We start from the raw sequence: 23,137 nt of genomic DNA on the forward strand, positions 1-23,137 counted from the left end.
ATGACTTTGCTTTTTTTGGCATTGAAGCTGAGTTGCCAGGACCTAGACCAGCACTCCAGTACGAGTAGGTCGTGCATTATGTTGTTGGACATTGAATTTATGTCTGTTGTGCTTTTGCCCACTACATTGCTTAGTTTGGCGTCATCGGCGAATAATGTTATTTTACCTCGCAGCCCTTCTGCCAAGTCTCTTATAAAGATGTTGAATAGGATCGGGCCCAGGACCGAGCCCTGCGGCACTCCACTGATTACCTCCATCATTTCGGAGGGGGTGCCGTTACGTCCATTGCGCTCATCGAATCAGGTAATGCCTCTGGTTGTGAAGCCTTCTTAGATATTGGAAGGAAATATATCTTATGTAAAGGTGGAAGTCCAAACTCAGGGTATTTAAACACTTCCATTAAAAATTTATTAAATAGATCTCTTAGAGACATTGCCAGAACCTTAGGAAAGTTAAGAATTCTTAAATTAAGCATTTTAGTATAATTTTCCATATTTTCAACTTTCCTTACTAGCAATAGTCTATCTTGCATTAAGGTAACTTGAGATTTTTGTATCCCTTGAACCTGTTGTTCCAAGGAGTCCACTCTTACCCCCTGTGTCTTCATTCCTTCTGTAGTTCTTCAATCTTTTTTCCATGATCCTTGACTAGGGGTAGAGTTCCTGCACAGAGCTGGTACAAGGAGTCTAAAGCCTTCCAGATAGATTCCAACGTGAACTCTACTGGCCTTTCCAGTGGGGGAATAGCTGGAATCTGTCCTCCCTCTGGGAAAGGCTTGTCTGCCCTCTTCTCGGTCTCTTCAGCTGCCAGATGTACACCCAGGGACACCAGAGAGTCCTCCAGCTCAAGAAGGGAAGTAACTTCCTGTCCCTTTTTCCGTGGCTGCTGGGGAAGGACAGGTCCTACTGGGCTGAGCGATACCTTGCTCCCGAGTGTCGAGACCTCCCTCCAACTTGGCATAGCCGGTTCGCCATGGGGCAAAGACGTTAGGAAGCCGTCTATCGTCCCCCGTTGCGAGGTGAGTTCGGATTGCCGGTTCTGTGGCAGCCACTCTCCCCCTCCTTTTGGGCATCGGGGAAATCCTCGTTCAGAGGTAAGAAGAAAATGATCAGCTGGAGGACAGAAAGTCAGCATCCTCACTGCACCGTGACCATCTTGCTTCTCCACGCCTACCAACTTTTAAACAGGTACGTGGGGGGCGGAGAGGAGGAAAAGCGCCGCCACCCCCCCTTCCCCACAAAGATGGCACCTGGGGTGATTTGCCCTCCCCTCCTCCCCCTTACCATGCCACTGTTCACAGGAGCAGGAAGTGATGTCAAAAGGCAGGCTTATTGCTGCCGGTAAAGAAGAGAATACTCGAAGAGGGGGGAAGAATGCATCTAAGAGACCCCCAACTGCTGGGAAGGGAATTCTGGGCACCTCCACCCCGGGCGCAAGCTTCCCTTGCTATGCCACTGCCTAGATGCAAAGGTGCGTACTTTAGAGGTGGGTGTTCACAGGGGCGGAGTTTGGGTGGAGCCTGGGCAGGGTGCATACTTGCAATCTACGGGGTTGATGGAGCTGGCCAGAAATGGCTCCTTGCTGGTTAAATCGCCTGTTCGGGGCTAATCACTAGTTTTCAGCACCAGACTCGAAACCAGCTATTATGGGGGCGTTCAAGGGGTGGAATTGGAACTTGGCCGCTTAAGTGCTGATACCACAATAATAGGACCATATAAAAAGTCAGTCCTATCTTTACGCAGTAACCCATAGTTGCTTAACTGCTGAATATCACACTTAACCGATTATGCGCTAGCCGGCTCCAGAAAAACGGAAATTCAACGCTGAAGCCCAGACATGGCCTAGCAGTGAATTTCCAGACATATCACCGGCAGCAGTCAGCAAAATGCTGAGTGCCACCAGCTCAATACTGAGTCCTACATGTAGTCTTGTGTAATCTCGGTGTGAGCATTTACTTTCCTTTACAGAATAAGCTTCAAAAAGGCACTTTCCTAATACTTAAATCTAGGCAGTCTCTTTAAACTTGGGAAACTCCATGTAGTGGGGCCGTGCCGTGGACTTCTCCTCCCGGTTGTCCGCCGATGGAGGCCGAGTGCTGTATTCTTCGGGAGCTGCCCACCGAGAGCAGTGCGGACCGGTGCTGGAATGTTCTATCTCTGTGCATCTTCTGCCTGGAAGTGATGAGTCGGGGGCTGCAGCAGCTGGAAAGCCCGAGCTCAAATCTGTCCCATCTGGACGTTTGCCGTTGGGATTATTTAAAATATGCTGAGGCAACAGAGCTGCTTCAGGAAATTGGATTTCTGCCAGACTTATTTGATTTTGGTTTTCAAATTTTTCTTCCAGTTTATGAATTATTTTAAATTTTATTCCATTGTTTTTATCCCTATTGTTTTTATTTTATTAACTGAATTCTATTGTTTAACGGTTCCTCCCTTCTATTCCTTTTTACATATTACTTTAATTCATTTAGATATCATTTACATAGATGGTGCTCCTATCTAGGAAATATTCGACATGCTTCTCTCCTCTCCACTCCTTCCTGCCCTCCATAGTCCTCCCTACCCTCTTCTAACCCCTTCCTCTGTAATGTCGCCTAGAGCTTGTATAGGTATGTGCAATGCACAAATGGAAGAAATAAAATAAAATACATTTGCTTTAGAAGGAAAATAATGCAAGTTACTGTGTGTATTTATTTATTGGTATTTACATCCCATTCAGCCTCCTCTTCTTCCCTCTTCACTTTAGCTCACAGCACACAGACCGTAGGGAGTTTCCTCTCCAGGGAGCTTACGCCTTGATGGATATAAAATTAACAAGCAGGGACGTCATTGCGAGTCAGTGCCAAACAAAAATGATCAGATTTTGTGCTTTCTTGTGCAAAAAGAACGGTGCACACCTAGGCCCTGATTCCATAAATGGCGTCTAACTCCTAGGCGCCATTCGGCATGGCTGTCAATCGATCACTAGGCACCACATATAGAATCGCGTCTCGCGGTCCCTAAAAGATCTTAGGCACCTGTAGGCTTTGAACCTGAGGTGCACTGCCATTAAGGCCAGGTCTTCTTAAGCCTAAATGAGTGCGCCTAAGTTAATCCATACCCAAATTGCGCTCTGAATCTGCCCCTCATTACGCCTACTTACCAGTAGGCGCCTACCTCGAAGTTATAGGCGCCTACCGGCAAATGAATTTTTTAAAATTGTTTTTAAAATTCAATCAGCGCTGATTAAGCCAATTAAAACAATTAAGTGAGATGCTTAGGCGTGTTTCATAGAATTAAGGCCTAAGGGCCTGATTCTGTATAAAGTGCCCCAAAAATTGGCACCAACTAGAATGGCACTTAGCACGATTATATAAAAGGCAGACATTGAAGGGAATTGACTTAGTAGAGAAAGAGAGACTGTTCACCCTCTCCAAAGTGAAGACAACGAGAGGGCACTCGCTAAAGTTAGAAGGGAAAAAGATTCCGTACAAACGTAAAGAAGTTCTTCTTCACCCAGAGTGGTAGAAATCCGGAACGCTCTTCCGGAGGCTGTTATAGGGGAAAACACCTTAAGTTCCTACTGGAACAGAACATACGGAAGTAAGGCTAGTCTCAAATAGGGCACTGGTCTTTGACCTAAGGGCCGCTGCGTTAGCGGACTGCTGGGCACGATGGACCACTGGCAAATCTTATGTTCTTATCCTATATACAATTTTGCTTAGCAGCCGTATGTGGCATAACATTTAGACGCACCCATTTGGGCCTAAATACCTGTGCCTAAATTTTGCGCAGATCACGCACACTATATAACAGTACACTTAACTTTTAGAAATGCCCATGAGCCTTCCCTGGCCCCCTCTTCAGATTCAAGCGCTAGAAGACAAGAGGACATCCGTTGAAACTCAGGGGTGGGAGATTTCATAGCGACACCAGGAAGTATTTCTTCACCGAAAGGGTGGTTGATCACTGGAATGGTCTTCCACTGCAGGTAATTGAGGCCAGCAGCGTGCTGGATTTTAAGAGAAAATGGGATAAGCATGTGGGATCACTTCAAGGAAGAACTTAGGGGGGAGGGGCCATTAGAATGGGCAGACTTGTTGGGCTAGTAGCCCTTTTCTGCTGTCATCTTCTATGTTTCTAGAACTGACCTGCACCACCGACCCAAGTTATGCACGTAACTTCTAATTACTGCCAACTAGCATCAATTATGTGTTAATTGCCAATTATCAGCACCAATTGGTCTTGTTAAACGATTACGTTGTGTGTACTAATTGCCATGCGCAGCCGATGGCACTATATACAGAATTTGGAAGACAGTGGTCATGTGCTTAACTGATCTGTTCTTCAATAAACTGCTATCCACACCGTTTGCTGTGTGTGTGTTCTGCTTCTTGTTTATACCGCTCCAGCATTTGTAGACCCACACCTCTGATTGGTCGTCTGTCCAACGAGACAGGAAATGACCAAATGATAATTTTCTGGCTGCCCATCCCTAATAATAGAAACCCCACACTGTTACCTCTAAGCCCAGTGGAAGTCCTCCAACTGCATTGCTGCCAATAGGGGGTGATGCTAGGGACAGGCAGATTCCCTGCAGTCCTGCAGAGCTTACATGTCTCTCAATATTGAAAATGGGAGAGGGAAACAACATCCCTTAGTGGCAAGACTATAGGGGGAGGACTCCCGCTAAAGCTAGGGTTACCAGAGTTTCCCAAAGGAAAATCCAGACCCAAGGCCAGGCAAACAGGTCCGCCCAGTTCTGCCCCTAGCCCCGCCCCCAGACAGCATCCGTGCATGCGCGAATACCCTTCCCCGATGCAATTTTGATGGGAAGCTTTTCAAAACCCGGACAAAATTCCAGGTTTTGAAAAGCTGTCTGGACTCCCGGATATGTCCTTGAAAAGGAGGACATGTCCGGGGAAATCCGGACGTCTGGTAACCCTAGCTAAAGCTTAAGAGGGAACAGCGATCCTAGGAAGAGAAGTACAAAACACTCCCCCTACAAAAAAGAATCAAAACTGCTGAAAGTTAGGGTTACCAGATGTCCAGATTTACCCTCTTTTTAGAGGGCACGTCCGGAGAGCTTTTCAAAACCCGGCATTTTGTCCGGGTTTTGAAAAGCAGACCATATCGGGAGGGGCAACCGCGCATGTGCAGATGCAATGTGATGACGTCACACACACACAAAATGTTATCGCGTTGCATCCGTGCATGCGTGGTGAGGAATAGTGGCTTGTAGCCAGTAGGGGGCGATGTCTATGGGACGGTAATGGAATGGACATCAGCAGCTTGCCTGATACATAGACAAACTGTCTGAAATAAGTTTTAAGAAGGACAAAAAGAATATTGAATATGTTATAAAATGTTAATGTATATTCAAGGATGAATGTAAACAAACAAATATGATTTCTGAAACTTTTAAACATGTAAAGGAATTTTCTTTGTCCAGATTTCAGGACAGTCTCTGTTAGTGGATTGGCTGACAGCCAATGATGTCAAACTGGACTGAAGGTATATATTGGGGAGCTTCGAAATATCGGGTTGAGATCGTTATCAGAAGGCCAGCATTTTGGCAACTATAACGACCTCCCGCTAACGCAACTAGCCTTTTGAGTTCCATGATGGAAAAATAAAAGCAATAAATAATTATTTTGGTAAACCTTGCGTTATGTGTCATTTCCATGTTTTTGTTATTTTGCACACCTTGAGTGAAAGCTAGCAGCTTAATTGGCAACTGCAACTTTATGAGTGTGCTGGTGTCTCATTATCCATGCTCAGCGGATGCCCTCCCGACCGAGACAAGCAGATTCAGGGGGCGGGGATGAGTGGATCTGGGTCCGGATTTTACATGCCAAAAATCTGGTAACCCTACTGAAAGCACCCCATTCAGAAGCTGTTGGCACAACAAAGCATCCATAGGTTCCTGAAGCAGGAGACGAAACAAGGACCCTTGTTGGACCTCAACTGCAAGCCTGAAGTGCTATTCAGAGATGCAGTTAAGTGCATTTTACTGTTGTTTTAAAGACACAATTAGAGCTGTCACTTTGGGGACTGTGGACATTATTAGATTGCTTTTCGTTATGACTTTTATGTTCTGTGTGTGTGTGACTGAGGCATTCTGCTTGCATGATTTTTCTATGCCACACTTTGTAGTAATGTGGCTTGTTCCGTTGTCCCGATAGTGGAGGGGGTATCTGTGAGGGGGAGAGGAGGGGAGACCAGGGTTTTATTGATCCTTGTTCTGTATTTGCAATTTATAAAACGACAGTTGTACAGAATATTGTTTCTTTTTATACTTTAATACAATGATTTCAATACAAAATCAGAGCTATTCGAGGCTTTTGTGGATAGTATCAGACAGAGTTCGCGGGGACAGGGACAAACTTTGTTCATGTGTCATTTTCTAGGATAAAGGTGAACCGGTTGATATTGTGTATTGGGATTTTCAAAAGGCATTTGACAAAGAACCTCATGAAAGACTTCTGAGGAAATTAGAAAGTCGTGGGATAGGAGGTAATGTCCTTTTATGGACTGAAAACTGGTTGAAAGACAGAAAACAGAGAGTGGGTTTAAATGGTCAATATTGTCAATGGAGAAGGGTAAATAGCAGGGTTCACCAAAATACAGGCTCAGCGAGAGAAACAAACAAATCTGTATCAAAAATACTCTCTTCACTGGATATCTTATATTTATATCTTACTGTGGCATACTCTTTCCAAAAATACTAGGTCTAGGGGACATATGATGAAGCTACTTAAGTAGTGGATTTAAAACAAGCCAGAGAAAATATTTTTTCACAAAACATGTAATTAAAGTCTGAAATTTGTTGTCAGAGAATGTGATGAAAGAGAAGTCTATAGGCCATTAATGAGATGGCTCAGGGAAATCCAATGCTTATTCCTAGGATAAGCAGCATAAAATCTGTTTTGTTATTTGGGAGTCTCTGCCAGGTACTTGAGACCTGGGTTGGCCATTATTGGAAACAGGAGACTGGGCTTGATGGACTTTCAGTCTGTCCCAATATGACAATTCTTATGTTCTTTCACTAATATGAATATCATAAAAACATATTACATTGTGGTAATCATCAAAGAACTTGATGTCAAAATATATTCTAAAAGTAAAACACATCCTGAAAAAATGGGTTAATCAAATTATTAACTGTGAAATAAAAAATTGTATGCATTATAATATTTGAATGACATACAATTTAACTCTATTGGAGTTGGGACATTTTCACCAACTCCAAATTCAGTAACCCAGAAACATCTTCCGACTCCACAGCCCTGGTACGGGGGGGGGGGGGGGCTCAACTGGCAGGAAAGAGTTAGGGGGAGAACTATGCCATTGCTAACATAGTAAAATAACTTGTCTTAACAGTAGCCCACGTTAATAAATATGAGGGATCTTCAAAAAGTTAAAGCACTTTCATATTTTCATAGGGAAAGTGGTAAGAGGGTGAGAGGTGAGAGTGGTAAGAGGGTGAGAGGCACCCCTCCCCCACCCTCTTCTCCGCCCCACCTCCATATACTCCTTCCCTGCCCCCTCCTGCCATGCACGTGCCATTTTCCTTCCCTGTACCTCTGTAATGTTCCTGGCGTGAGCAGCAACCCCCAAAGCTAACATCACTTCCTAGGCGTGGGTCCAGGAAGTGACGTCAGAGGAAGAGCCGACGCTGATGCTTTTGGACCAGTTTGAAGAGAAACCACTTCCCTCACTGTATTGTTGGGTTTATTAGACCGTATTCTCTCTAATAATCGCCCACCCCCTGCTTCAATGACCTCAAAACACTCTAACATTTGATTTTAAAACCAACCCCAAATTCTCCCAATAATCACCCAGCCTCCCCTCGACATTTTTCTCCTCTACCCTCCATCTCCCCACAGGATGACCAGATCTCTCTTCTTACCTGGTCTTGAGCTTATGTGCTGATCCGTGAGGATCTGTGCATACTGAAGGCTTTGAACATGTGCTGATACTCAAAGTCTCACACCAGCCCAGCACAATAACAACAAGACGAGGTAAGAAGAGAGATCTAATGGTCATGGGGAGCAGAGGATGGACTGCAAGACCAGTTACTTCAGGAGACAGAATGGAAGACAGGAAAAAAAAATGGTGGTCATCACTGGGGAGCAGGAAGAAGATAAACGGTCAACACAGGGAAGAGAACCAGAGGAAAGAAATAGTACGTCCATTAATTGCCCACCCAAGACTTCAGAAGACCTGGTGTTTCTAATAGAAAGAATAAGGTGGTTTTGTCCAAACAATTTTATGTGCATCTGTAATTACAATAATGGTACTGACTTCAATGTTTTGTACACAGTCTATTCTGAGTAAAAATAAAAGCCATTGCAAACCTTTTCATAGATTATTACCTGAGAATCGATGACAAATATCAATGCCCCTGTAGCCCTGAAGATCATTTCATAGTCAAATGTTGGATCAAAGAAGTCAATCTGGCCAGGAAAGTCCCAGATCTGAAAATTAACAAAGGAGCTGTTGGAAACATCTTCTCTACAGATTTTGTTTGTGCTCTCCAAGAAGAGGGTTTCGTTCGGTGACATTTTGTGGAAGACCACTTTCTGGATGGAAGACTTGCCACTTCTCCTCAGACCCATCAAAAGAATCCTTGGCTTCACCTCAGTACTGAAGGGGTCGGTGAAATCCAGAACTGAAGAGATGAAACATTGAAGAGGCAGACATAAGATATACCATCCGCAGCTGCCCACTGAAACGCTACAATTACTGTACTTGCAGTTTGTGCTACTCTGCACCTGAGCTATTTCTCTATTTCTTTTTTTTTAATTTATAAATGTATAACAGAAAAGAGTACAATGCATAAGGAGGCCTCTAACCCATTACACAGATGGTAAGGGTCAAAACTAATCAGAAATTCTTACAGATAGGTACATCAGTTGCACTCCCCCCAAAAAAAACAGAAAACAACAGAGAAATATAACCCCTCCCTGTCCACCCTAACCCCCTTTGGGCTCTATAATATAGGTGTCAGGTCAAAAGTGCGCCGGGACAAAGGCACGCCCAGACAATTGAGAAAGTGAAGTTTTCAGTAAAATGTGGGGGGTTACAACCCCCCACAACGCGGCGCCCTAAAAACAGTAATTTAGAGCGGTGCACGCCTCCACGCTGCGCTAAATTGTCTGGGCGCGCCTTTGTCCCGGCGCGCTTTTGACCTGACACCTTCAATTTCACCAAAACTTCGTCTATAGAAGGGACTTTAGCTTTTTTTCAATATCTGACCACAACTACCTTGGCTGCCACAAAAAAGGAAATAGCAAACTTGTGGGTCATCCAGTGGCCTACTTCTCTATTTCTAAACAACTAAGCCATTTTGTTGCCAGGACAACAAATGTAGGAAGTAATGGGGAGGAAACAGCATCACCGTGACAAGTAATAATGGTTGTCTTGAAAGTGACTTATTTAATGAAAACTTTACAAGGAGAAAATAAAAAATCTCTGAATAAATTCCTGGCCACGTAAAATATACTAACAAGACATAAAGGGGGAAATTCTATATATGGTGCCTAAAAAAAATTGGCAAAGAAAAAGTGCTATTCTATAAACCATGCTTAAAGTTAGGCGTGGTTTATAGAATACTGCTTATACCTGGAAACCAGGTGCCATTTGCACCAACAAAAACAAAGATCCATGCCTAAATTTAGGTGCAGATGACTTTATTCTATAACTACATAGTAACTTTCTTTCTGTCTCTCTCTCTGGCCCCCTGTCTGTCTGTCTGTCTTTTTTTTTTCTTTCTGTCACTCTCCCCCTGTCTGTCTTTCTTTCTGTCTTTCTCCCTGCCTGTCTTTCTTTATGACTCTCTCCCTGGCCCCCTGTCTATCTGTCTTTCTTTCTTTCTCTCTCCCCCTGTCTTTCTTTCTGTCTCTCTCCCTGCCTGTCTTTCTTTATGTCTCTCTCCCTGGCCCCCTGTCTGTCTGTCTTTCTTTATTTCTGTGTATCCCACCTGTCCAGAAGCACCCCTTCCCTGCTCCCCCTGTCCAGCAGTAGCCCTTCTTCCTTACTTTAACTTCCCTCCTGTCCAGCAGTAGCCCTTTCCTGTGCCCCCTGTCCAGCAGTAGCCCTTCCCTGCTCCCCCTGTCCAGCAGTAGCCCTTCTCCCTTTCTTTTACCTCCCCCCTGTCCAGCAGTACCCCTTCCCTGGACCTCCTGTCCAGCAGTAGCCCTTCTCCCTTACTTTAACCTCCCCCCTGCCCAGCAGTATCCCTTCCCTGACCTCCTGTCCGTAGCCTTTCCCTTCCTTTTACTTCCCCCCTGTCCAGCAGCACCCCTTCTCTGCTCCCCTGTCCAGCAGTAGCCCTTTTCCCTTTCTTTTACCTCCCTCCTGTCCAGCAATACCCCTTCCCTGGTCCCCCCTGTCCAGCAGTACCCCTTCTCTTCTCCCCCTGTCCAGCAGTAGCCCTTCTCCCTTACTTTAACCTCCCCCCTGTCCAGCAGTACCCCTTCCCTGCTCCCCCTGTCCAGCAGTAGCCTTTCTCCCTTCCTTTTACCTCCCCCCTGTCCAGCAGCATCCCTTCCCTGATTCCCCTGTCCATCAGTAGCCCATATCCCTTCTTTACTTCCCCCCTGCCCAGCAGCACCCCTTATCTGCTCCCCCTGTCCAGCAGTAGCCCTTCTCCCTTCCTTTTACCTCCCCCCTGTCCAGCAGCACTCCTTCCCTGCACCCCATGTCCAGCAGTAGCCCTTCCCTGTTCCCCCTGTCCAGCAATAGCCCTTCCCTATTCCCCCAGTCCAGTGTCACAGAGGGAAGGCAATCTGTAGCACACGGAGAAATCTCCTGGTTTTCGCAGCGTCGCGGAGGGAAAGCAATGTTAAAACTGCCGCAGGCTCCAACGCTCGTTGTCAAGATGGGGAAACTGCTACATGCACCTTCTTCCCACTGCGCATGTGGAAACCGCTGCACGAGAACATGCTCCTTCTACTCCGCATGCGGGGGTACGGAGGCCCAGATCACGGACGCACGGAGTTTCAACTACGCATGCACGCTAAGGATTTTATTATTGCGGATACTACTTATATCCTAAGTGGTTTACATTCAGGTACTTTATCATAAATCCCTATCTGTCCCGATGGGATCAAACTCTATCTAGTGTACCTGGGGCAATGAGGGGATTAAGTGACTTGCCCAGGGTCACAAGGAGCAGTGAGGGATTTGAACCCACAACCTCAGGGTGCTGAGGTTGTAGCTCTAACCACTGCACTTGTGTACCTTGTGTCCTGTGTACAAGGAGTGAGCGGAGTGTCTTGGAAAGAGTTAACACGCTCTGGAATGCAGAACAGCTCCAACCAGTGCACCTGTGAGTCACATTTCGGATCTGCTTGAATAATTTCCAATCTCAAGCAACCTAAACCCAGAAGTAAAGCATCCAAGAAAAATAAAATCTCAGAGTGCGGTCGAGCTGATCCCAGCCTCGGTACTATATCACCTTGCGAATGTGGCAGCCAAGTCCCCAAGTTCCCACCTCCGCTTTATCCAGATCATCTCAGACTAGAGGTCTCCACGGGAACGGGGATCATGGGAATCCCGCGGGGGTCCCGTGGGAATCCCACCCTAACCCACGGGACTCCCTCAGGGACCCTTCTCTGGCCCACGGGACTCCCACAGGCCCCCCCCAGCCAACGGGACTCCCACAGGGATGGAAGGCTATGGAAGCAGGGTTCGTCCATATAATATAATGGACACGTCAGCCTTAGTAAAAGAGGGGGTTTATAAGTTAATTACCTGAACAGAAAACAATAAAAGGGTTCCACCAAAGAGATTCCACAAGGAAAACAGCAGCACAAACACAAAAGAAACTGTGGAATTGATGATCCTGTCAGAAGTAATTGCTTCTTTTTATGGGAACGGGCAGGGATGGAGGTAATTCTTTGTGGGGATGGGTGGGGAAGGAGAGGATCCTGGCGGGGACGGAGAGGATCCTGGCGGGGACAGGTGGGGATGGGTGGGATTTCTGTCCCCATGCAACTCTCTATTTCATACCCTACCAACTACCCAGTTGACCTTGGCTATTTTGCTACGATCCTATGCCTCATATGCCACTTTCACAAAGCATCTGATCTGCCCTCATTGAATTCATAATGTATTTATTTATTTATTTGGTTTTATATCCTGTCCTCCCCAAAGAGCTCAGAACGGGTTACAATATATCATTACATTAGGTTATTATGTGTGCTGCGAAGGGTTACAACTAAACTAATTTATGAAATTACATGATTGGATGAAGAAATTCTCTAGATATTGCACAGTTTTAGAGGAATCTTGGATAGGTCACGTTGGAATCAATCACTATAGACTCAACATTATATACAATCCACCTGACAATTGAAATATCGGGAGTCGTTATTGACCAACATTTGACTATGAAGAAACAGGTGGATTCCATGGTACAAAAGGGTTATTATACTTTATTGAAGCTCCGGACCATAAAACCATATTTGGAGTTTTCTGCTTTCAAACTTCTAGTTCAATCATTGCTATTGAGTCTTCTTGATTACTGTAATATAGTTTATTTAACATGTACTAAGAAAGAGATGGCTAGACTTAGATTAATTCAGAATACGGCAGGAAGATTGACCTATAGTTTCAAGAAGTATGACCATGTGACACCATTCTTTCGCGGGTTACACTGGCTTCTGATGGAGGCTCGGGTACTGTTTAAGTTGGGTTGTCTTTGCCATAAGGCTGTGAATGGCACTGCTCCTATCTATACGACTGAAAGATTTCTTATAGCATCTTACAAATACATTAGAAGATAATAATAAATAATAATAACAGTTTATATACCGCAGTACCGTGAAGTTCTATGCGGTTTACAAAAGATTAAAAGCCGTTACAATTTGATTGAACTTAAAAGAGGTGAAAGCAAGTGGTTAATAGGTCAAGAGAACCGATATTGAGGAGAGAGAAATGAATGGGTCAGCTGTCTAGATATTTCAGGAACAGATGTGTTTTTAGGCGCTTTCTGAATTTCTCATAAGTAGTGGGCGAAAGCAATTGTTCTAGATCTTTACCCCATAATGCTGCCTGATGTGAGAGAAGGTGTTCATGGTGTTTTTTTTAGTTTAAATCCTCTAACTAGGGGGGAAACAAAGTTCGAGTGTGAGCTTCTCTTTTGTCTGTTGGCTGAGAAGAAGAAAAGGTCAGTTATGTATTTAGGGGCAAGTCCGTATAGTACTTTAAAGCAGAGGCAAGCGAACTTAAACTTTACGCGTGCTTCCATCGGTAGCCAGTGGAACTGCCGGTAGTAAGGTGTCACGTGATCAAATTTCTTCAGTCCGAAGGTCAGTCTGACCGCTGCATTTTGCATTAATTGTAAACGTCGCATATCTCTTGCCCTGTTTATTTTTCCATCGTTTCAGGTTGTAAAAGTAAGAAATACTTGGGTCATACATTAGCATTTCAGGCAGCTTTTTATGACAAAGAATTTCGACCACTGTTACGTAGAGCATGTTCTTACGAACACTTTAGAACCCTGTTGAAAACCTATCTTTTCTCAAAGTATTTAGCCAAATAGTTTAAGGCGTTTTTCATGTTATTTTATTATTAATTTTTTGTTAACCACGTTGAACTTCTGGTTACGCGGTCTATAAGCATGATGTTATGTTATGTGAATGGTACAGAAAGAGTATAATAAGGGAAATATCAGTGTATCGCAAACTGTGTAGCCCCGGAAGATTCCAGGTGTTCCGCAAGATGTCGGCAAGGAGGAGAGGTGCTGGCACCAGCTGTCTGCTTACAGGATGTGCCTCTCGCGGCAAGAGTATGTCCTGTATTCAGAGTCAGCCAGTGCCTACTACTACTATTTATCATTTCCCTAGCGCCAGGGCAGGATTAACTCTTTGTTGGGCCCTAGGCAAACAGGTATGTTGGGGCCCCTCATTGTAATTTAAATATATTTTCAAGCTCCCACAAATGGAGCCTTGCATGATTCTGACTACAGAGGAAAACTGGCAGAGGAAGAAACAGCAGATAAGAGGACTTGCTCGCTGGCTCCCCCTGTTGATTAGAAGGCAGTACACAGGGAGTGAGGAAGAATAGACAGACCTCTGTGGTGAACAATGGCTCTGCACCCTCCCGATTCTCTTCTCTGTAGCAGCTGCTAACGTACCAGGGCAAAACTCTGCCTTGACTTACATATTTGACAGGGCCCCTCCTAAATATTGGGGCCCTAGGCCCAGGCCTAGTTTGCCTGTGCTTTAATCCTGCCCTGTACACAGCGCTGTACTGCACCTCTTCTCCTCGCCGGCGCCTCTGCTCCTTCTCCTCCTTTTGCATATAGGCAGTTAAGTCACTATGTGAAGTCCTTGCCTGCTTCTTCGTTATCATTAGACATAGCTCAACTTTTGGATGACCTTTTCGATCCTTCTACTGAGGAGTCGCTGTCTAGTGTGTATTTTCACTGGCAGTTGGTGCAGACTCTCCCAGCTAAATCTGTTGCGCCCATCCTTGCTCGCTGGGGAAGGGACTTGGCTATGGACTCTTGCGGCTTATTCCCTCAATGTTTGGTTCTGCAGAATTACGGGAGTGCCACTATCGTGTCCTGTGTCACGCTTATGTCTCCCAGCATGGTCTCTTTTTGATAGGAGGCATTTCTTCTAATCTTTGTTGTTGGTGTCATCAAGCCATAAAATACCTTCATATATTCTTTGTGGACCTGGCCCCAGACTGTTCAACATTGGCGGGCTCTTTTTCGGTACCTTATGGGTATCCATCAGCAACCGATTCAGCTTCATCCAGTGGGTGTTCTTCTGGGGCAGGTTTCTCTATTAGGGGTCAGGGGTAAGAGACCACGACTTTGGCTTCTTAAATCTTGCATTGTAGGGAAAAAGTGCATCTTGCAGCATTGGACTCACGAGGCAGCTCCTTCGTTCTGGCACTGGCGCAATCGTATTCACGAGTTATTACTATGGGAACTCAGGGAACTCCGTCTGACCTTTAAGAAAATGAAGCTCTTTTATTCCATATGGGGCCCCTAAATGCAATCTCTGCCTCATTGCTCTCTCCAAAATCGCTTGGGGGATGCACCCATTCCTCCTCTTGGAGGGTTCTGATATAGTGGTTCTGACTATTGCGCGCACACACACTTCCACTATTCTTTCTATTTCACTGCATGACCAGGGGAGGGGGTTAAGGGTCGGTGGGAGGGGGTACAGGATGATAGGGGATAAGTGGGTTTGAGGGAGGGGTTTTGCTGGGGCTCATAAGAGTCCAGGACCCTGGTGTGTTATGCTGTTGCTTTCTCGCCTCTGTCGCTTTGGGGGAGGGGGGTGTAGGATGGGTTGGGGGAGTGTTATTGCTCTTATTGGTAATTGTAGATGCAAGTCTCCCTGTAAAGCTGTGGTTCCCTTTCTTTTTGGGCTTGCCAGAGGGTTAGTTATTTTTTATGTATAGTCATGGTTCGAGCTATCTATTCTTCGCATCCACCTGAACCTACTGGGGTTGCGGGGGGTGGGGGTGGGGGGGGTTGTGTTGTTTTACTCTGATGTTCTCTCACCTGTTGCATTCCTATTCTAGTGCTTTTGTACTTCTTGAAGCATCATTTTTACCGTATTTTTCTGCTTTTCTTTTTTTTTACCGTTGGAAAATTTGATGCTGGCCTTTACATGGTTTTTGTATGCATGAGATGGATTTGCATGCACTGCCTCCTTGAGATGCAAATCTATCTCATGCATATTTATTGTGGATATCCTGAAAACTTGACCTGGCTCCGGCTCTCGAGGACTGGAATTGCCTACCCCTGGTATAGGTTAACGTGTTCAAGCTCTGCCCTGGCTGTGGATGCTGCACCTTACAAATATGCGGTATTCAAGACACACACATATTTACAGAATAGTGCTTAGGCAGAATATTGGCACATATGTACTTCATATTCTATAAAGAGCACTCAAATTTGCACACCCAAATTTTGGCTTTATCCTGAGATGTGTACGCAACAAAATTGGATAATGGGCCAATTAGCATCAATAATTAGGTGCTAACAATTAATTACTGCACACAGTTCTGGTTGCCATATCTCAAAAAAGATGTAGCGGAATTAGAAAAGGTGCACAGAAGAGTGACCAAGATGATAAAGGGGGCGGAACTTCTCTCGTATGGTTAGGGCTCTTCAGCTAGGAAAAGAGAAGCCCTCGGGGAGATACGATTGAGGTCTACAAAATCCTGAGTGGTGTACGAGAATGGGGAAGAGTGAATCGATATTTCATCCTTTCAAAAAGTACAAAATCCAGAGGATGAAATTACATGGGAATACTGTACTTTGAAAACAGACAGGAGAAAATTAATTTTTGCTCAAAGAATAGTTAAGCTCTGGAATAGAGAATGACATTGGGAAAACAAAGTATGTCCCCGTCCTCAACCCCGCTCTGTCCCCACGGGCACTGTCCTCATTTGCCCAAGCCTCAAACATTTATGATTTTATATTTACATTTTTTTAGTAAAGTTTAAAAAGGGACAATATTGCCTTTTAAGGTCTCTGCTCTCTATATTTCCTCTGAATATATCTGCTTATTGTATTTCGCTGAATGTCCAGCTCTCTTGATTATAAACCGCCTAGAAGTCGCAAGATTGTGGCGGTATAGAAGAATAAAGTTATTATTATTATTATTACAACAACTGTTTATAAATCACAAATAGAACCTTACATTTCTATCTTGTTTTGGTATAATCTTCCCAAAGATTCAGTTACCATATATACTCAAATATAAGACAATCCGAATATAAGCCGGGGGGGGGGGGAGGGGGTTAATATTCATCTGCCCTGCCCTGCCAGGATCTGCACCCTGCCCTTCTCTCCATCATGTCCCCCTCAATTTCTGAGTTGACCGGGACAGGAGATGGGAAGGATCCCTCCTGTCCCGGCCCACCAGGCCATATGACAGGCATGGTGGAGGCCTGCAAGTTCGGGAAGGGGGGCAGGTGGGCGCTGACCCGAATATAAGATAAGACCCACATTTTTGGGCCCCAAAATCTCATCTTATATTTGAGCATATAAGGTACATAGAAACAAGATAGCAGATGAAGGTCAAATGACCCATCCATTCTGCCCATCTACAATCTCCCCATTTGCCTGTCCCCCCACTTTTTAGCGTCCTCCACCATTCTTTCTGTAAAAAAAAAAAAGTATTTCCTTAGTTGCTTATGTTTTACATAATCTAAGAAGGTAATTGGATTGTCTTTCAGACATGGGTGTAGAAGAGAACTTAAATTGTGTAGTGGATGAACAGGAAAATAAGTGTCTAATAAATGTTAGAAATGTTCCTTGATGCCAGCAATGATCGATGAATCTGTTGAAGATGATTGAGCAGCTGGGCACACGATGGAAGGACTTTGCAGATGGCAGACAAGACACAAATGATGTCATTTGACAGTAGTTCATTCAAATCCAAAAACAGCTTCTGCAGTTTATTTAATCATTGAATTCAGTTGCCAATTGTCTAAGATGTATTAAGTTTTTATATATTGATAGAAGGCTCAGGTTTTTAGAGAACGACACAGCGACAAAGTTTGTCCCTGACCCTGTGGGCTCAGTCCCTATCCCCACCCCATGGACTCTATCCCCCTGTAATTTTTTACTCTGGAACTCATTGCCAGAGGACGTGGTAACAACATTTAGCATAGCTGAATTGAAAAAAGGTTTGGACAATTTTCTGCCACTGCTTGCCCTGGGAATGTTGCTACTTTAGTATAATCCCGTTATAACGGACTTCAAGGGACCTGGAAAAACAGTCCATTATATCCAGAGTTGCATTTTTAAAAAATTTTATTTAGGGCAACTTGAAACAACGTAAATCGATGAACAACAGTCACTTCACAACCATATCAGCAACATCAATAACAAAACTCAGCAAAACATTGGTATGGCATGCAATGATTGCAAACTGAAACACTGTACTGGAAAGAAAAATACTCTTGTCATTTTTTTTCTAGTCTGCATTTTGATACTATATCACCAGCATGCCACTTGCCTTGTAGGCGGAGCCTGCATGTCCGTTATAGCTGAATAAAACTACAGCTAAAAGCGGCTCTGGGGACCAAAATAGTTGTCCGGTATATCCGAAAGTCTGTTATATGTGAGTTCGCTGTATCCGACGATTTTCTGTATGTTTATAACGGCGCTCGGCCGGGACCAGCGGACCTTGTCCGCTATAGGCAAGGTTCTGTTATAAGCGAGTCCAGTATAATGGGATTATACTGTATTTGGGTTTCTGACACGTACTTGTCCTGGATTGGCCACTGTTGGTCTGACCCAGTTCTCACATTCTTACCGATGTTAATTGACACCAATTTGGATTTGCACACATATCTTGCTATGCAATATTCTATACAACTGCACACCAAATCTTATAGTGTGCAACTCAAAGGGAGGGGAATGGGCAGGTGAGTGGCATTCACAAGATTAGGCGAAGTGTTATAGAATAACGGAGATCCACACCCAACTTGCGCAGCCGGATTCAAAGTTGGACGCAGACATCCGCGCTAAGCGCTACTCAATAAATGGCGCTCATCCCAAAGCACTCTAAGAGCTGCACCAAGCGCAGATTTTTCTCCTGGGGCCTAATTTTCCAACACCATTTACAGAATCCGGTGCCAACATTCTAAACATCTGCATGCCTAATGCACTTGTAAGTGCTACTGCCTCTAGAATTGCTTCCTAAATGGAGAAGGTATCTGTTCAATTTAGCAGACCTAAATCCTGCTCAGCCACTTAAATGGGCCTGTGTATGAAAAGGAACCCCCAAAGCCAGTGTAACTTTAAACAGTGGTTGCCCTGGCTGGGTATTGAACCCAAGGCATCCAAAATGTACTTGTTAACATTTGTAAAACAAAAAAACATTTCCATTATAAATGCCTGTTGCATAGTAACATAGTAACATAGTAGATGACGGCAGATAAAGACCCGAATGGTCCATCCAGTCTGCCCAACCTGAATCAATTTAAATTTTTTTTTTTTTTTTTAATTTTTTCTTCTTAGCTATTTCTGGGCAAGAATCCATAGCTTTACCCGGTACTGTGCTTGGGTATATTCTAAATGCTGCAACTATACTGCTCCATGGATCTAAAGGCGAGGCACACTAGCAGTGTTTATAAAGACTTCCAAAAATAGCAGCAAGTGGCATGAGAAGTTCATGCAAAGTCTCATGACGGTGCCAGGCACACGCGGGAGGGGGGTTGGGGGGAATACGGTTTCTCCAGCAGCCCAGCCCCCCCCCCCCCCGGAACTGCGTCTACTGGGACCAACTGGAAAGCAGGTATTCAGAGCAGCCCCACATGGGCAAAAGGGGGAGGGGGAGGGGAGCGCCCCTGACAGCTGCCCCGCGGAAAGGTCACAGGGAAGCGTCCGCCTCGCTCCTACCTTCTTCCACCCCTCTCTCCGGGTCTCCATCCCCGTATTCGGTCACTCCCACTAGATCGTCCTCGTCTTCCTCTTCCCCATCCTCCTCCTCCTGGCTTTTCCCGGGCACCGTCTGGCTCATCATAGCTTTCTGCCTTGGGTCTTTCACTTCCCCTCCGCGGCTGTGGCTCTCTCTCTCTCTCCTTTTTTTTATTTCCTGCCGATCTTGGCCATGATCCTCCCCGCTCCTTCCTCCCCCCTCCTTCCACGCCCGAGTCCCTGCTGGAGCCGAGAGGCAGCGTGACCCGAGTCACCTGACAAGAGCCAGCGCTGGGGATGCACCACACACACAGTGCCTGAGGGGGTCTCAAGTCACCAGCAGGGCGTCCGCCTAGGGTGCTAAGGTGCCACCAGTCTGCCTCTGAACACAGCCACCTGCCCAGGTCCTGCTTTCATTTTTAATGCCTGGTCAAATTTCAGCAAATAATAATAAACTTTTGCTAATACTGATGGGGGTTGCCATTCAACATATTACTGGAAATTGGAAGGACTATACTAAACTTACTTATACCTTTTGGTGGAATCCAGTTTGTCATATTTATAAAATGGAGAGAGTGCTTGCTATACAGCAAGGAAATTATAATAGTTTCCAAAAGATTTGGGGGCCATTGATTGCATAGTCTAATGATTAGACACCTTGGATACCTTTTTATTACATAGGACTATATTTAATGTGGGGATGGGGAGGTATGTTATGTGATTTAATGGGTTTATTCCTGATGAATGGGATGGGTGGGGGAGGGGTCTTTTTTATATGCAGTTGACAATAATTGTTAGAATGTCAAGTGATTTGTACGAATTATCTGATTGAATATTGTACACTTGTTGCAAGAGTTAAAACTGAATAAAGAATTAAAAAAAAAAATGCCTGGCCTTGGGGGGGGGGGGTGCTGCAGTGGTTAGAGCGACAGCCCCCTGGGGTTGTGAGTTCCAATCCCCCACTGCTCCTTGTGACCCTGGGCAAGTCACTTAATCCCCCAGTAAATTAGATAGAGTGTGAGCCCGCCGGGACAGATAGGGAAAAATGCTTTGAGTCCCTGAAAATTTGTAATCCGCAAAGAATTGTAGAATATGCAGAATATAAATAAACTAGCTGATGCCCCGGCGTTGCACGGGTATTTAATTATAGCAATAACACTGTAAATGGATTCAAATAAAGATACTTTATAGTGGTGAATGAAAATATTTTTTTACAGCTTTATAAAAAGTACAATAATCAAATTATAATGTGAAATATTTGACAAAATGAATACAATACAACTAACACAAAACTTGCTTATAAACAACATTTTTAGTTTCACCTCCAGGAGCAAGAACATATACATTCTTGGGTGAACCCACCCTTCCCACGTGTGCAGGTGGGCCGCGAGACCCCCAGAACATATCACCCCAGGTAGTGAGGGATCTGCATACCAAGTTTCGTTCAAATCGGGCAAGCCGTTTTTGCGTTGGCAGCTTTTTACATTTTTTCCATTGACATGAATGGGTGAAATCTGATTTTCTGTTTGTAGCTCCGCCCACGTGTGCAGGTGGGCCGCGAGACCCCCAGAACATATCATCCCAGGTAGTGAGGGATCTGCATACCAAGTTTCGTTCAAATCGGTCAAGCCGTTTTTGCGTGATCGCGGCACATACACACATACACACACACATACACACATACATACCTCCGATTTTATATATATAGATAAAGATAACTAAAAAAAAAAAAAAAAATCCTGGCTGGAGGCAAGTTTACTTCCCTGTGGCATTCGCAATCTCAGGTGTAACAAGTAATGGAAGGTCAAGCAGGTTCCCAAGGTCACATGGAGGAGAAGCAGAGTTTGAATTGCTTTCCGGTGGTTCTCAGTCTGCTCTTCTGGCCATTAGGCTAGAGAAACAATCCAAGCAACTCTATCTCATGCCTATTCGTTATGGATATCCTGAAATCCTGATCAACTATGGTCCCCACCAGCCACCACCAGCACCAAGGGCTGATTTAAGGGAGTTTAAGTTGTCCCTGCTCTAGATTTGTTGTTTTCAGGTGCCATCCCTTCGTGTTTGAGTCCTAGCAACTTGGTGAATTGCAGATCAAAAAAGAAATCAGTTTTGTGTTAGTCCGATAAAGTTCTCCAGCATCATCCCCATGGTTGTTTTCAACGTGTCCAGCCATCTGATTGCAGGTCGCCCTCTTCGCCTGGTTCCAAATAAACCTCTTCAATCAACTCACTCAGTTTTTTTAGGTGACATGGTGACTATTTACTGCCTTTTTTTTTTTACTCATTCCTACTCGTATATACCAGAATGCTGAAGTGATTTCCTGCAGCTGAAGAGGCAGGATGTAACTCTGGAAACACCTACTCCCAATGTAGTTCTTTATCTATTCTAGGTTTACCAGTCATCCGGAAAAACCCAGACATGTCCTCTTTTTAGAGGACTATCTGAGTGGCCTGAGGGATTTCCCCAAACCTGGCACTTTGTCTGGGTTTTGGAAGTCCCTGAGCTTGGAGCTGCGTCTGGAGGCCCTCTGTGGATGCGATGACATCACACGTGCGTGCACGTGACATCATTATGTCAACATCTGCACATGTGCAGAGGCCCTCCAGCTGCGGCCACGAGCTCAGGGAAGGAGACCAGAGGTTTGGGTAGGGGGTGAAAACAGGGGCGAAACAGGGCAGAGCTGGAGGCGGGATGAGGCGGAGGAGATCTGGCAGCCCTATCACTAGGGCCCAGATTCACTAAAGATAGCGATTCAGTCACTGTTGGCCAATTTGGAAACAGCAATTGATTCACTATCTTTTTTGCATGCAATTGAGTCAGGTCAGAGCCCTGACAGTAGTGACAGGAGAAGCATCCTCCTGTCACTTCTGTCAGGGCTTCTGCTGTGTGTGTGTGTGTGTGGGGGGGGTGTTTCTGGTTTTTTTTTTAATGGCACAGATATTTTGCGTATATTACACATGCAAAATATCTGTCCAATAAAAAAAATGAAAAGAAATGCCTCCCTCCGACAGCGCCCTCCCACCAACCCCCAAAAAATGGCAGGAGGGATGCCCACTTCCTCTTGCCACCAGCCGCTCTGCCGGATGCTGCCCTCCCCACCCACGTGAATATGGCAGGAGGGATGCCAACTCCCTCCTACTGTCAGGACCCCCCCTGAACTTACCCAACGCTGCCTCCCTCCCTGCTCGCATGAATATGGCAGAAGGGATGCTAACTCCCACCTGGCATCGGGACCCCCTCCCGAACTTACCCAATGCTGCCTTCCCTCTCCGCCCGTGCAAATATGGCAGAAGGGTTGCCAACTCGTTCCTGCCATCAGAACCCCCCTACCACCATCAGCCCGTGCCCACTCCCTTCCCCATACCTTTCAAAGTTGGAAGCAGGACGGGTGCTCAGTCCCTCCTGCTCCTCCAGCCTCCAGCGAGCAATGTCGGCCTTAGGCCCCACCCCAGGAGGGGCCTAAGGCCCTAATTGGCTCAGGCGTCTTGGGCTCCTCCCTAAGGCAGTCCCTGATTGGCTCAGATGCCTCAGACCCCTCCTAAGGCCGACATTACTTGCTGGAGGCCGGAGCAGCAGGAGGGACTGAGCACCCGTCCTGCTCCCAACTTTGAAAGGTATGGGTAGGGGAGTGGGCATGGGCTGATAGCGGTGGGGAGGGGTTGGGATGGCAGGACAGAATTGGCATCCCTCCTGCCATATTTGCACAAGTAAGGAGGGGGGCAGTGTCGGGTAAATTCGGGGGGGGGGGGGA

At 45.4% G+C, this 23,137-nt stretch overlaps 1 protein-coding gene across 3 annotated transcripts in view; it reads right to left on the reverse strand.

Moving 5' to 3' along the window:
- The window catches only part of RRAGD (Ras related GTP binding D), a 149,390-nt gene that overhangs the window by 57,350 nt on the left and 68,903 nt on the right, over positions 1–23,137 (reverse strand). For 2 of the 3 annotated variants that reach the window (XM_033936197.1, XM_033936196.1), the window contains exon 2: positions 8,357–8,652. In XM_033936197.1, coding sequence (XP_033792088.1) covers positions 8,357–8,599 — 243 coding nt within the window. In that variant the 5' untranslated portion in view covers positions 8,600–8,652. Of the gene's footprint in view, positions 1–8,356; positions 8,653–19,368; positions 19,625–23,137 lie in introns of those variants that run through there. The other variant, XM_033936195.1, reaches the window with a different exon arrangement.

Source organism: Geotrypetes seraphini, chromosome 3 (genome assembly GCF_902459505.1).
Source record: "Geotrypetes seraphini chromosome 3, aGeoSer1.1, whole genome shotgun sequence".
Lineage (NCBI taxonomy): Eukaryota > Metazoa > Chordata > Amphibia > Gymnophiona > Dermophiidae > Geotrypetes > Geotrypetes seraphini.